The 16,611-nt window shown below is 37.9% G+C and overlaps 1 protein-coding gene across 5 annotated transcripts in view; it reads left to right on the top strand.

The window, feature by feature from the left end:
- The window catches only part of foxk1 (forkhead box K1), a 114,743-nt gene extending 98,591 nt beyond the window's left edge, over nucleotides 1-16,152 (top strand). The window contains exons 9-10 of one of the 5 annotated variants that reach the window (XR_010966814.1): nucleotides 15-592; nucleotides 14,831-16,152. Coding sequence is in view for 1 of the 5 variants with exons in the window: in XM_068002896.1 (XP_067858997.1) it covers nucleotides 15-226 (212 nt within the window). In the remaining 4 variants the exon portion in view is untranslated. Of the gene's footprint in view, nucleotides 1-14; nucleotides 12,023-14,827 lie in introns of those variants that run through there. The other 4 variants (XR_010966813.1, XR_010966812.1, XR_010966811.1 and 1 more) reach the window with 4 other exon arrangements.
- The last annotated feature ends 459 nt before the right edge of the window (nucleotides 16,153-16,611 follow it).

The raw sequence follows: 16,611 nt of genomic DNA, 5'->3' as shown, positions 1-16,611 counted from the left end.
CTTCACCTCCTCAGCTATAACTAACCCACTACAGATCCTGGCTGCACAGGCTACATCTTCCTCCCCTGTAGTTGTGAGCAAGCATCTTGCCACAGAATCACAACATTCAGCTATGTCCCTAGGCGAGCCTGAGGCCAAGCGGCCTAAGATGGAGGAGTCAACTGGATCAGGCACGGGTCTTGCTGTGATCACATCAACTCCACAGATGCAGGGTGCCAGTGAATAAAGCAAACAGGAATCGAGGAAACAGATTACAGTGGTGAAGATATACTCAAGTGTGTTCCACAGAAAAAAAAGCAGAATTCCAAGGTGCCAAACTAATGGAAGAGAAAAAAAAAAACCAAGCCTACCTTGAACTGAAGCTCATGTTTTTAATGAGGAAACAAGACAGCTGATTGTAGGGTTAAGGATGGCTGAGGTGGAGAATGCAGCCATCTCCATAATTCAGGCTATGTTGGTGTTTTACAAGCCTTAATTTAAAAAAAAAAGTTATAAAGGATTGGCGGGGGGGAAGCAGATGACTTGAGTTCCTCTTGACACAGCAATGGGATATTGCCAAGAATACATCTTGGTGATGTGGAGATAGTACTCAGTAAGTGTGCTGACTTATGAATTTAATTGCTACAAACCATATGAGTACTGCTGACTTGCCATTTCTTGTGCACATGGTCTTTCCAGAAGAACAGAATTAAATAATTCGATGTCTAACATTACTGCCCCAGGTTATGGTGGAGACATTTCATGTTCTCACCCAGTGCCACATAATTTAGCCATTTCGCTCTGCGTGTATTGCACTTTGGTATACTGTATCCCCACAGTGTGGCTCACTTGGGGAAGACCACACGGACCCCATTGTAACCAGGTAACTTGGACAACGAATTAATACTGTTAAAGCCAGCCTATTGTGGGGTAATGCTGGTGCCCTGCACTTCATGTCAATAACAGAAGGATGACTCTCTCATCCTAAGATTGTCAAACCAGATTGGTTCCTGTGCCGAAATTTTCTTTCTTATCAGTGCCTGCTGGCCCCAAACTCTAAAATAGAAAATTTAGTCTCACCAAATCTCCGTGTCTAACTTAGCAATGGTGTTTTAAGTTTTTTCAAACTATGCAGTGGGAGCTACCAATAATTTTACCCGCAGTTGACTAGCAGAACAAAGTTTTAATTGTTTATGTAACTTAGGGGGTTGGTAAGATCAGTGCTGTAATTTGGATCAGTGAGGCTAGGCCTATCGTCAACCGTTGACATATGAATGTTTTATCATTGAAGCTAGCAATATTTCATGAGCTGAACACTGCAAGCTATCTAAGGGTAATTAGTTTTTTTTTAAAAACATGATCACAAATACAACTAGACTATTTGCATTATGAGATTCATTCTGAATTTAAAGCCAGAATCAAATCCGATGAAGCATATGTAATTGATCCAGATTCTTTCTGGAACTGGCCTCCCAGTGTGCATCACTGTAGAAATGTGGGTTATGTGTCACTGTTCTAAACCGACGTTCGTGTATGCAAATAGGTTAAGAGTTGACATGGGTACAACAAAATTGATTCAGAACCAATTGATCACAACATGCTCTCTTTTTTGTAGATGGGCTTGGCAGAACCATGGCAGAACCATTAATAGAATTCCGTAATATATACAAGCTCATCTATTAACTTAGGGTAGTGGATTGTGCTGTCCCACTAAATTTTCTTGTCTTTATTCTCCCTTCTTAAAGTTACATTTCAGCTAAAGCAGTTTGTTTTTACCTACTTTACACAAGTGTAATTATATCACAGCCAATATGTATTTGACCCATTTTGTGGCTCATTCATCGATCTTGGTTAAATTTGTGTTGGTATTAGTAATGTTCCTGGAAAAGCACAATCAATATAGATAGTTTATACTGTTGAAGGAAAAATAATCTGTCAGAGACATGTGCATTCAGACTGGCACAAGACTGTTTAAATATTGGTTATTTTTTGGCAGACTGGAATTGTACTGAGAGTAGTTATGAATTACAACCCCCCGCCCCCCACACTGCAGAAATAAAAATATGAAGTAGAAATTGAGTTTTTTAAAGATTGGTCATTCTAACATTTCTAACATTTTGATGTAATATCTAAAACCAAGTTACATGGTTATCATCTGCGCCATTAGCAAAGGGCATGTGCACATATCAGCAAACATGTAGTTGAAAACTAAAATGATCGCGACCTCTATTTGGTCAGAGGCTTGTATAAATACAGAAGGTTTTAAAAAGACAGTATTTACTGGCCATCTGAGCTTTCAGGGAAGCAGTGGTCATCAGAGGGACTCAAATGTGGCAATGCAATAGTTCAACAAAGCTTTATGATGGATGCAGTGGAAAGCTGTTAAAATGTGTGTTTGTACAGAATAATATTGCATTTCAGAAATATGCCTTTTAAGAATCGAGAGCCTGTTGCCAGTTCTACTGGTATATGCAGAGGTTTGTCGTGCATTAAGGTGGTATATTTGTTTATACATTGTTTTAACAGTTTTCCACTGTACATGTATCTGCTGAATTTGAAGTAAATGTTGGTGGGCCTTTCTCCAAGGATTTCTCTTCTTTAGTCTGAAAATCATGGACCCTGAAGAATGAGAACAGTAAGGGAAGTGAAAAGAGCATTGAAGCTCATACTCTCCGGAACCCAAATTCTCTCATCATAGCATCCAACTGTATTTTGAGCAACCTCAATGTTTTGATTACCTCAACTGGCAGATTATTTCAGACATTTATTATTCTTTTGAGAATTTTTTTCTGATATCTGCTTTAAATTTACTTTTTAGTAATTTCCATCTAGGTCCTCTGGACCTACTTTCCCAGCTTACTTTCAAGTAATAATTTGAAGAAGTTTCGGAGCACTGAACTGAAAAGATTTGATTTGGGGTAGGGGGGCTTTAAAATTCATTATTCAGATTGTTTGTTTTTTCTATTATATCTAAGCTGCCTCATAAACTTAGATAGGAAATACAAAATCAAAAAGGGTAACAGTGGTAGTCATTAGGTTCTTTTTTTTTTAAAAAAAAGTTATGTAAAATCATAGCACTGCAGAATAATTTTCAAACATTGTAGAATGATTACTTGATATTGATAGTTACTTAAAAGCTATGTACATTTCATTTGTGCTGGATTTCAAACCACAAATGGGGTGGCTGATGGAAAGAAATGCTGTCTTATTATTCTGGCAAAAATCAAAAGCTTATGTGAAATGTTTCTCCTTAGTGTTTAATTTTTGTTTATTCACAAGAGCACCTGACAGACCTGGACTTGGAGCCCATCAAAAAAGAGCAATGAACTTAATATCGTAACGCTTTCTATGCCAGGCATCGTTCCTCTCTCCATGCCGTGCATTGGTTAGCACAGCATGCAAGGTATTCAAAATCGACTTCTCCTCAGTTTGTTCTTTCAGTCAATTCAATTGGAATGTTTACATTCTAAATTAAATTTGCTACTGCTGTTAAAACATATGGACAGAAGGTGAATTCCACTGTTTGACTTTGGACAATGCAAGCCTGTTGGAGGACTGTCACCACAATTTGTCTGGTGAGGGCAAAGACTGACTCAGCAGGACTTGAAATTAAGTTTTTTCTTCTGGCCATACACAGCACACTTCTTCTCCCCTCCCCCCCCCCCCCCCCCCCCCAAAATACACACATTGTTATGAAATGAAGTTGATTAGAATTTGTAAATCTGCAATAACCAGAAGTTTGTGAGAAAATCTGTGCTGCTCTTGCAGTGCAGTACAATCACTGTTGTCGACAGCTTTTCCCGATCCAGACCATATTGGTCTTCGACAGTTGGGGCAGCAATCCTATATCTTGTAAGGAAATTAGCTAACGGCTCCTTTTGTATTCCCTGAGCAGACCAGAAAGTATGCTGCAGGTGGAAATTTACAGTAAGAATATTGCACAATTATCATTTTGTAAACTATTAAACAATTGTCTACCAACAAAGTATGATTCACCCATATTATGCAAAATCTCAAATTTTATGATTAGCCTGTGTTTGAAACCAATCAAATCTAGAATACCCTTAAAAAATGAAACACATATAGGTGATGCACAATTGTTTGGAAATGCAGCGTTGTGTTATAACTTTACATATTCTGTATTAAACACAAAAAGATGTTTAATAATCTCACTGCAAAGATCACTCCCAAAAATACTTAAACTACAAACACAGCACCTAGCATCTCAAAACATGGGTTGGGGTGGGGGGGGGAGGAGGAGGAGGAGGAGGAGGAGGAGGGAGAAGAATGAGATTTAAGAATCTCAAATCTCATCAAAAATAATTTTTAAAATTTTGTATTCTAATTTATAATATGGATTTTTAAAGGATAAATTCAGTATTGGCACTTTTATACATTGTTTGAGAGCTAGCTTAAATGGAGTGAAATAGTTTGAAAATACCACGTAGGGCTTGATTTTTGTCTTCCTAAAAACAGTTACACAAAGATTTAATTCTGCATGTGGGATAAAGCATGTATATATTCTTGGATAAATTGGGAAAAGCGAGAGGGGTCAATCTTTATGAAGGGCCAGTGTCATACTACAGATGAAATGTTATCAGTTGAATTTTATTTTGTGTTCAAACCATCCTGTTGTAAAACAGATTATCTAAAATAATCCAAAGAATCCAGAAGTACACAATGTAAGGAAAATAAAATTTATAATAGAGAGAGAGTTGTATGTTTTTGATTCGGTATGATTGAATTTAGAACTGTTTCTATTCTTGCATCTATGACAGAAGTTGTTAATATCTTCACTGAACCATCAGTTGCCTTTGCTATCAAAACCTTTAGATAAATCAGTCCTAAATATTAGTGCTACCTATGATCATCCAAGCTGGGTTTAATTTTATATAAATATTTTAAAATTCAAATTCTAAGTTGTTTCTGCGAACCACACAAACAGTTTGAGTTGTAAAACTGTTGGTGTGATTTTCTTTTTAAAAAATGACATTTTCTAACTGATTTGAAACGTATTTGAGCTGAAAATCCATTCCAGCAGCCTCCCTCCCCCCACCCCGGCCCCTGTATCTTTAGCAGGAGTCTGACAGGTCCCTGCCTTGTGCCGATGGTTCCAGGATGATCTTGTGGGGGCAAAGCCTCCGCCTGCCCTTACAAGGCAATTGATGTGCGGAGTCCCTATGTTGGGAGTTCCTGCTCCTTGGCCCTCAGTTGGGACCCTGTATAGCATAATTGGAGGCACATCTGGTCTCGTCAGCAATTCTTAATTGACATGGTGGAGGTGGGGATCGAGGCCTGGACCTTCGAAGATGACCAGGGTGGGGAGGGTTTTTTTTTCCCACCCGTTAATATTGCAAGCTTCTCCCGACACAGGGAGCAGTCTGTTCTTCCCCCTTCACCACTGACCCCCACCTGTCCAGCAAGTTTTGACTGGTGTTTCTGGCTTATTTGGTGGGGAACACTGATGTGCCGCCAACCAGCTGAAGGCCCACACCTTGTGGCCCTGTGAACTTCGGTGGGTTCAGCGGCAGAGACTGTGGCCAAGTATGCCTCCCCCTCACTTCCCCGCCGCCCATGGATTTTCAGGGCCACTGTCAAAATGGAATTGTAGTCGAACGCTTGACCTGATTTTTTTTTTATCAGCTGCAAGCTCTTGAGACGTTCTTTCAATATTGACTGCATTTTTCCCATATACTGTTCAATTTAATGAAGTACTGAACTAACTGACAGTCTGACTTTTGTTGGAAAGTTGTGTTACAATAGTAATTACCGCACATTCTGAAAGGCTTTTAGAGAGTGTGTGTGTGACGTCACAAATGCACCCTTTCATTGTTTTGATAAAACTTTAAAATGGTTCAATCAAATATGGCAGCTCATGCAGTATTAGCATTGTGGCTAAATAACTTCAGCAAATGTAAGAGTTTTAATGTAGATAAGTATCCGTGAATATTAACAAAGCCCAGAAAAATGTAAATGAGCTTTGTCCAGTGTCAAAATGGTAAAATTTTAATGGTCTGTTTGCTGTTAGTCATCTGTGCTTTTGTCATCATGCGTTGATTCAACATTGCAAATACATTGTGTAATATTGCAGTTTTCATACTGCTGGTTGGTATCCCTGTTCTCTAACTTCTGATGGGATAACATGACCCAGTGGATAAGTGAAAGAAAAGTGCGTTGCAGTCAAATACTCTTGATGATTTGTCAAGCTTGTGATCATTTGTATTTACTAGTACAGCTGTCCGCTAGCCATGCATTGCCAGCAGGCACCATAAGCAGAAGGAATGTCTACTTTGTGGTGGAAAATCGCAGTACCATGACAATGAAATATCTCAGGAATACCTCATAATCGATTTATGGTGAGAAAAGCATAATGGAGCAATGAGCTTGTGAGTAAATTATCGAAAACTGCCTTTTAAAAAAAAATACATAGTGCAGTTCTTGCTTAAATTAGCGATGATAAGCTATATGCTGCTAAGAGCAAGGTATAATGGTAGGGGAACACTTCTATATGCTTCCTAGCCAGTCACCTGGGTAGACTTAACCCGCTGAAGTAGATCAGTAGTTGCAGTGTGTTTAGAGTAGAAATTGAAATTGAGGAAATGGGGTCTAACATTAGTTGTTCTGCATGTTTCAACTATTAGCTTGCTTCTTTGGATTCGACAGAAAAATAACTCTTCACTTTTTAGTTCAGAAATAAAAACAGAAAATGCTGGAAATACACAGCAGCTGCATCAGCATCTGAAAAGGGAGAATATAAATGAACTTTTTGGGTGCAGACCCTTCGTTAGAGCTCGGTCAACTTAGTTCCCCATTCTAGGAAAATCCTCTGACAATTGGGATACAATAGTTTTACTGCAATGTATACGTTGGAAGAAATGTATAACTTAAAATTTTTACTTTTACATTTTTTTGAATGCAACTGTTGGATAGGAGACTCTCTAATATCTTGGACAACTGATATACATCAGACTAAGGATAATGTCTAGTTGAGCAGTGCAGTCACCCTTGGTTTCTTGCTTGGAAAGCCAAACAAATTAAATGTTAGAATTGGTGAATCAATTACATCAGTCCTTTCTCCCAATGAAATCACTGCCTCATCCTGTGCTATTCAGTTTATTATAAGTGTATGACAGCTAAATAGAAATAAAGTTAGACTATTTGATGTTTTTCTACATGTTTGCAGTTTTATTTTTAAACCCATTTTGTACCGTAGTATTGAAATTTGGTAGGAACTCAGTAAGAATTAAAACTGCAAATTTTAAAATTGTGCAACTTTTTTTGATAGCATATAATTAAATGAATTATACCAATTTTAGGGACATTGTTGCCTAATTGTAGTGTGTAAAGAAAATATAATTTTTCAAAATGCTAGTTAGTATAGAAATTGCCATCCAAAGGGGTCCAGAAGCAGCCTATGCCAAATTGGTTGTTAAAAAGTTATCTGCTGGTCACTATAACTATCTTTTTTGTGGTCATTTAACTATAGGGTTTTTAATATGCCATGTTCTAATCTGTTTTGCTCACTTTGTGGGTCCCCATGGAGCATTTAATATTGTGTCATACTACATTGTGTAATTATGGATAAACCTTTCTTTGAAGAATCTTTTTCATAGTATTTTTCTAAAAAAAACCCCCACATATTTAAATATTTGCATTTCACTTTTGAAGGAAAACAAATTGTAAAAGTAAATAAATGTTTTCATGGTTTCTTTGTTTAGTAGCTCATGGGTGTGCAAAGTGGGAAAGTATCTGCAAATGGTCAGATTGTTTTCCATAATTGGCCTTAACAGTGATTCTCACACCTGTGATGGATACGTTTCTTTAAATATTAAAAACAAAAAGCTGACTAATAACCTGTTAAGTTTGGGCTTTTCACATAGCACTAAGGGGATGGAATAACTTAATTATTCCAGGCATTGCTGCAATATCCAGTTACACTTAATCTCAGTTTGAATAAGGCAGGGTAGAAAGCACAACAGGAAAATAGCCTCCAATCTTGTGATTTCTCCCAGTTCTGCTGCTTATTGTATTTACTGCTGCTTTTTAATGTACAGTTCTGACTAGCTGCTTGGATTTTTAAAAAAATGGACAGAAGTTATTATGGATGATGCAGAAAAGGTGTGATTTCTTCATTGGCTGGTGTGTGGGGGAGGCAGGGTGGTTGCAACAGTGTTGGCTGTGGACACAATGTCACTTCGATTTGAATTTGTAAATCGTTTGATTGAGAGGGCTGGTGACATACCCAGTGCCCAAGTGTAAAGATCGGATGCTGGATTGAGTAGTCAGTTAAAATTTAATTCCACCTTCTTCAGTATTGTGAGGGAATGTAATCAATAGTTTTTGTCTTCAAAGAACTTTCTACTTACTTACAACTTCAGGTGAGGTTCTAGAGAAGTTGACGAGTTTTGCACGTCACTAGTTTTTATTTTACTGGCTGCTGCATTGGTAGATTCTTTAATAAGCTGCCATATGACAATGTTGTGGAGGCAAGCAGAAGGGGACTGTTAACCTTTTGTATATTAACATAGAGGCACGAGATCAAGAAGGAGGATTCCCTTTATGCGCTATGCAAATTATGTTGCACATATGACAGGAAATCCCCTCCCCCCCCCATACTGAACTTTATTAAGGTTTGACTATATTGTGAGTGAACCACATTCCTTTAATCCTGATTTGTTCTCTACAAAATTATAAGCTTTTTTTTAAACTTGACGGAAGATTTGTTTCAAAACCTTTTGGAAGACGGTTATGAACTAAAAGTGCTAATTTTATTTACACCATTGTACACTCATATTTGACACTTATGCAGTGTGTACAGCTTCTGACCCAATTCCATTACTTAAAAATAGAAAAAGCTTTCCTTACAAATTATTATAAATTACTTTTTACTTTAAAACATGATATAAAAAGGATACAGCTTTTTGGAGCCATTGTTTAAAGTATAAAGAATATAAATGACATCGGGCAACATATCCCACGGGGCACTGCTTTTCAGGGCGCTACTGCTCCCTCTTGTGTATTCCATACATAACAAATAGCAGCATGCATTATCTATCTCTCAATAACGTGTATTTCTCTCCATATTAGCCTATGCTATGGACCTTAGATGGCAGCTGGATGATCAACTCCTAGTCTTCTGCTTCTCTATAATCAACTGCTATAAGCTGCTTAAAAGTAGCTTGGGTCTGTTGATGCTTCCTGTCTTATGACCAGATTATTGGGCAAATTCAGGCAGGCTGCACTCTGAGCGTAACCTCACTAGACTCGAGCACTGATTGGAGAATCGGGGCAATAGCCCTATCACCAACTCATGCCTGGGAGTTCAGTATTGCTGAATTTTTCTGGTCTCCCTGAGTGTTCTGCACTCTTGAGAGTAATTTTATGGTGATTCGTTCTTCCTCTTTCACATCCCTCACACTCCAAAATATAAGCAACACGTTTTATCACCTATTCCTTAAAGAAAACAGTTGAATTACTATCTTTCGCCAAATTGTTGAGAAACATTTAACTGGATGAATGCTAATGGTCAAGCTCAATTATAGTGTAATAAGCGCAAATCTGAAAATTATAGCAGGAAATGCTAGAAATGTAGTCAGACAGCATCTAAAAAGAGGAAAGAGAGGTCAATGTTTTGGGTAGAACCTCTTTGGGTTTCTAACTGAAAATTTACAGTCATGGTGGATTGTTTGTATTAGTAGACTGGAATGAAGAATGCTGAATAAAATGTTTGCTCTACCGCTCATTTCCTGTGCTGAAAGTTACATAGTAACAGAAAAAAAGAGAAGCTAGGTGGCCACAAGTAACTCAATACGGCAACTATGTCTTAACCTTTTGATCATAGTGATCAAATGCAACCTGATCATTATTTCAACAGATACATTGTCATCAAGTTAGTATTAGCTATGTTAATCTCTCTTCCCTGCCTCTTCTTGCCCACAACCCACCAATCATTTATGTTTTTGGCAATTCATACAACTGAATCTACATGAATTGACAGTATTTTAAGGAAAAAATCCCTTTCTTTTCCTTTTTAAACAAAATTCTCTCAAGTTTTTAAATCAGAAAAATAGAATCGAGTACTGTTTATCTTCTTTCCCTATTCATCTTGCCACTCAAAAAAGAGTGGTGATTGATCAGTTGAAGACTAAAGCTGTTTCAGTATAGCTGCTACAAGTAATTGATTAAAGGCAAGCACTTCTATGTATGGTGTCCCTTTTAACAAAAGAATGAGTATAGATATACAGAACCTATGTAAGCCTCCAGGGTTGCAGAACATTCATAATACCCGTGTACATCCGTATCCATCATTATAACTTGTAATTTGAAATATATCAGCATTGTATGGTTGATACATTGCACATTCATAAAAGCGACATGATGTTGCAGGTACACAACAGAGCCATCTGTATCTGAAATTTTTAAAGTGTGGGTTCCATCTTTCCCAAAGACTTGGTGGGTGAATGAACCTCGTAGTATGATACTGAATCATCAGCGAGGCCTCCTGATCACTTTCCAGTGACCTGGACTGAGAAGTGTGTGTGCATGTCTGTGTTATTTTGGGTGACAACAGGATTGGGTTCTGCTGCGATGCTCCGCGCCGTAAAGTAACCTGTCAGCAATCACCTTCTTGGCTCATGCATGAAGAATGGGCGGGCTACTGGAGAGCAGCCAAGACTTGTGGAACCATGTCCTAGTATGAGTTAGTGCCTTCAGGAGAAGTGCAGAGAAAACTGGTTGGGGGAGGGCAGAGGGGCATAATATCGATGAAACAACCCATTTGGGAGGGAAGAAGTGGCCTGGTTATGCATAGTAAAATTGTAAACCTGCTCCAATTGAATGCATTTATGATGCTGCACATAGCAACCAGGGCAATTCTTCCACATGGTATAAAATATTAGAGCTGAATGTAGAGGTTAAATATGTGGAACAGCCTCTTGAGTCTCAAAAATTCATATATTTTGTACCATAATTATTTGATGGGGTGGAGTATGTGAACTTACTCTGAATAGCCACTTGGATCATATAGTAGCATTTCTTGCCCTGAGTTTTTTTTGGTAATATCCCAGAGTTTGTATGATAAAACTTGTACGATGCAGGTCCACATAGCTTTCCTTGCATTGTGGGAAACAGCTAAGCAGGTCATTGGATTGAAGGTACCAGAACAGAGCTTGTGTCAAATTGGGTAAATAAGGGTTTTGTCCCTAGCTCATGAAAATATTGGGTTATAGAGATTTCTAATTTCTTTTGGGTATGTCCAAAGGATTCCATGTAACGACACTCTGCTTCCCTTTCCCATTCAGTTATTGAGGAAGCACATTCCCAATTATGCTTTGTATGTAAAGGGCTTGTGCAAGTAATTCATGAAATGTTCTTCTTTTAACTTGTATAGACTGAATATTTTGAACTGTTTTAGATTTTACTCCCATCTTTGCAATTTTTTTTTTAAAATGAGGAAATCCGCTTTGACGTTGGTAGCCTTCAGCACTGATGGTTTTTGCTTTCGTGGCACCTCAGAAGGTGTGGGACTGTGGAATTGTATGCAACAAAACAGCATTAATATTGGACAGTGACCACCTGCACATGGATGGTCAGTGCAGGGTAGACACTACTGGCTGTCACAGGATCCCACTGAGGCAGTTTGGCACTTATTCATCAGCAATGGAATCATGTTTGAATTCAGTATACAAAGGATTTATGAACAAGTAAACCGTAAAGAAAAACTGTTTCCATGGATATATTTGCATTTTATTCTGGATGTTTGTTTAATCAGGCTAAAGAAAGAGGAGCCATACTGCTTTTATTATTAACAGCAATCTGAATGTGATTTTAATGTAATTGAGGGTTGTTGATGGGCTAAGTTTGAAAGTTTTTTAAAAACAAAACGCGCACTCTCTTTTTGTGTTTCTTTGATTTTTCTGTTTCTGTTCATGGTTATTTACATTATGAAAAATGGCTGCCTGGGCTGCAAGGGAGGTGCCCTGGGGCTCCCGTCAGCATCGGTTTTTAATGACCATTAAAAATATGTATTAAAGAGTAATCTCTACATGCTTGTTCTGTTGTTTGCTTTCCTTGTTATGGCATCCATGCATTTTGAAGCACAAGATTTGAGGTGGCTGTTTCAGTATTAATAGATGAGCTAGTTGGAAGCAAGAATGTTGCAATGTATCTATAAACTCCAATAGACTGTTATAAAAATGGGATAACACGATAAAGAAAACATATCACAGGTTAGTAAGGGTTAGGGTTAGGAAACACTGGATTGATATACTGTAATGTGAAATTGATTAACAATGGCACTATAATGTACAAGAGGAGTCTCTTGTCAGTTGATACTATTATATCTAACTGTTGTCCAGCTTCATAATATCACGTGGAACGAAACCACAAAATGAGTGATGGATAGAAGGACTAATGGGAGGTAAGTGCTCCTGACAAGAAAGCTGTAGAATATTAAAAAAAATAATACTAAGTGTGTGATTAGATTTGTAATACATTGTTACCATTCAGCTGCCTGTGTGAGATTCAAGTTAGACTGCACCCTATGGGAACTGACACCAGTGTGAGATGGCCTTCTGCAGGTGTTTCGCACCTCCAGGCTTTAGTGCACTTGGCAGTCTATTGACACGTTCCAAACTGTTTCACATTATCATAAAGATGGCAGTATCACTACACCAAAGCAATGTCATTGTGATCTTTTTAAATATGTTTGCAGCATCGAATAATATCACAGGCATAGTTCATCTCGCTCCAATTTATTTATATTTTCAAATTGTGCTGACATCCACAATCACCGAAGAAACTATTTCTATTCTAGATCTGTAATTGATGTGTAGGATCTTAAACAAAAGATCTGGAATCAAATTGGCTGACATGGTTTAACCTTACACTCTGTACCTGTCTATGTAAAAGCAGAGTTCCATTTTCCCTTTGCATTAATACACCACCCTCTTTTATTCTGTCCCCCTCACCCAAAAGTTTCTTTAATTTTTAAAATTTATTTCTTTGAAACTTCATAGAGCTCACAGCCAGTTTTAAAATTTCACAAGCTGCAAAGGAAGATCGCCCTGCCTAGCCTGATGATGCTATGCATAGAATTTTTCCAAACGTGCCATTATTGTGTCCTATTTGCTTTCTTATTCCTCTTGAACCTGCTGAAAGTAATTTGGGCCATTGTTTAAAAGAAAATTTGAACTGTGGAGCAGGATGTTGCATTTTACCACTTTTCTCCAAATGCAGTTTGAGCAAAAGATTATATGCAGTGATTGAAATATTCATGGTAATAGTAAATAGCCATTACCATTGAGTTATGTAATCCATATTCTGCATTTTACAAGATAGCACTAAGGGCTATTTTTAAAAAAAAGTTCAGTTATCTAAATCGCAACAAAGAATAAACATTTTTTCCTAATGTTTAAAAGTCAAAATTTGAGTCATGTAAATATTTTTTCTCTCTGCAAGTAAATTCATTAACACTATTTTCAGCTTGTATGAAGAACTGGATATATTTTAGTCGTTCAAAGCACCAGCTCCCATCAGGTTTTCAGGCTTATATAGTATGGGTGCAGTGTTTATTCATTTTCTTCCTCTCCTTTTGGTGCATAAGGGAATAATTTTTCTGAACAAAAGATTAGGAAAATGACTTGTTTCACACTCTCCTGAACTGGCAGTGAGGAGGTGGTGTGCAGGAGGTGATTGCTTTATGACCATCTAATATCTCTCCACACACCCCCCCCCCCACACCCCCCCCCCCCCCACCCCCAAGCGTCTTGCATCTGCTTACAGCAAGTTGTGTATACAAATTCTTGTAGCTGTTTCTAGTCACCAGTTTGTGGAGGAGACCTACAATGTTAATGTACCAAAGTTCACTGAAAATCTTTAGCATGTTTTGGGCACAGCAGTCTTATCACTTCCAAGTCCTTCAAAGCCTCCGGTCATCAATTCTACCCATTCAGGAACAATGTTATTGAGTGCTTAAGCTTGCCGTGGTCACGTATTTAGTGACCAAAGAAGGAATTATTTGACATACTTGTTGATTTAGGTTTACGTCATTGCTACTTGTAACTGTTTTTGTCAAGTTGTTGCTGAGGAAAAAAAATATAGCCAACCTCATTATAACAAAGACTCCCATTGCAATAATTTTTTCTCCGGTCTTAGCTGGAGCTTTATGTATACCTTAAAGGAACTCAAGCCTTGAAAAGATGATCCCTGAAATGTGCTGCTCAAATCAGTTTGTAATAGAACTTCAGCAATGGCATTGTAGATGGAGGTAGTACACAGACTATAAAGATTCCAAGCTTGATTTGAGTTAGCTGATCTCAGTCAGGCCAGCAGTCGGCCATGGGGAGGAGAAAAATCAGCCACGGTTCCTGCTTCCAATAGCAGTAACTCTTGCAGGAATTTGAACATATTTGGACATCAGGTCCATGGTTGAATCGGTTATTGAAATTGGCTGTAAGCTCACATGGAGAGTGGGCAGTTTGGGTGAGGTACCAGAGGATACCCTTTGAATTGTATCCCAGCAAATGGTGGGTGATCGTGATGGGGAGAAATCTGTTATAATGAGGCTTAGTTGACAAATGTTTCAATAAAATTGTGATGCAACTTTGAAAGGAACTACACTTTTCACATCCCCCAACTTTGCATTTTTCTAAACTACAATCTCTTAATCCTGTTTGAGCACATGTTTTTCCCACTCAATTTTTGTTTTATTTGAATCTATAATTCTTTGTAAACTAATCATTCTAAAATTGTCTTGACTTTTTCTTTCTTGGGGATGCTCTAATCTAAAGTTGGTGATTTGCCCATTCTTGAGGCTTTGATTTTTTTTATTGCATTTGCATTTGCCCAGCAGTCTCTGGACACTAGAGGGAGGAAGAGAAGTAAGAAAAGCAACACATGCTGCAGTGTTCCAAAGGAAGGATCCTTATAGAAGAAGCCACAGTCTTCGAGATGTGGAACTTCAATACACAACAGGAATGTACAGCTTTAAATAAATATTCCAGGAAATGTCCCACAATGGCTATCTCCATGAGTAATCATAGTGAGGGGAGGAAGAATTCCATAGTCCTGTAATTCTTCCCATGAAGTGAGACCCCAGCTATCTGATCAAGACCAGTTTCTTTGCTGCGTTTCCAAGGTATTCTTTAAAGAAATGTATTTGCCTGGGCTTGGCTTCCATCACCTGTTCCCATTCCCCCCCCCCTTTTCTAGCTTACCCCTCCCCAACTATCCTCGTTGAAATTGGAATGTGCGGTGAGATGAAAGTTGGACAAAAGTGGGCAGAAAAAGGAATGTAGATGAGCCACATTTCATCACCTAGTCTCAGAAGTACAGCACAGGTGGCCAACAATGTCTTGGCTCTGCCTTTTTCAGATGATCAGAGAAGAGCTGGATCACTACTAATGTAGTGTCTTTTGTAGGATGTACTTAGCAAATTATTGTATTCTTGATGTGCTAGAAAGCTTGCTAAAATAACACTGGGAACTTGCACTGATCTGTGTAATTAGTATCATTTAATGTTAAAATCTATAACATTTTAATGCACTGATTTTAACTACTGATCGTCTGCTGTTGAATTAATCACTCTCATTTCAAAGGGCAATTTGGCCCTTGGAGTTTGTGCTGGTGCCCATTTCCTAACTCCCACCAAGTTCCGTTCACCCATCACATCACCCCTGTGCTTGGTTTCATATTAGTATTGGCTTTAACCAGAATCATCATGGATGAGCAACCTTTTTGAACCTCGAGCAGTTTTTTAATGCTGTGAATCACAGTTATTCAAATGCTACGATTACAGTTCCTTGACTAATGTGGTATTGTAGAACTGATTCAGGTGACCATAAATTTCCAAATGTCTCACTGATGAACAAAGCAGTTCAGACATTAAAACTCAGATTTACAAAAGAATTTGCCATCCTCCACATGACCCGTTAAAGAAAACATTGCATCATCAAGCAGAGATTTTCACTTCAGTCCCTGGGCTCTACAGATTTGCTGTAACATGTCCAACAATCCTACTGATTCAATTTTCTTGTCTAATTTCTTTTTAAACCGTAAGATTTTTCCTCAACGTTTGTGCTACAATAGAATGTTGTGTTTCATATTTCACTCTGTCTATACAATAAGGAAAATGTTGACTTGATACAATGCATTAATAAAGTTTTTTTAAAAAAATGCTTTGTGTATCTGTCTTTATTTTGAATAAATAGTTAACTCCTTAGGCTTTTGTGTCTTGTTCTTTTCAGCCTTGGTAATTAGAGAGAGCCTAGTTTCTCATTTTTTAAAAATGGAATGCCCTAGCAGCTCTCAAATCAGCAAACATAACTAATGTGCAACAGTTATCAAATAAGTTCTTAAAATTGTATGCCTAGTAAAATGTTCACTATGGGAATTTTTGTTCATATTGCTCACCTTGGAGGAGTTACTGAGCCCAGTGATGTGAGGGAGTTGAATTAGCGTGCACATCTGAAATGTTAAATGTCAAAGCACCCATAGTTAGTGGCTTAATTCCGTTATCCTGACTTGTGTAATGGCATGTACCGATAAAAGCAAACCAAACGTTAAGTCTTCACACCTTAGTAAACAATGGGATAATGGTTTACAAAAAATTATTTCATTTCTGGGAGTATCCCA

This window comes from Heptranchias perlo, chromosome 22, assembly GCF_035084215.1.
Source record: "Heptranchias perlo isolate sHepPer1 chromosome 22, sHepPer1.hap1, whole genome shotgun sequence".
Classification (NCBI taxonomy): Eukaryota; Metazoa; Chordata; class Chondrichthyes; order Hexanchiformes; family Hexanchidae; genus Heptranchias; species Heptranchias perlo.
This window is presented reverse-complemented; position numbering and strand designations above follow the sequence as displayed.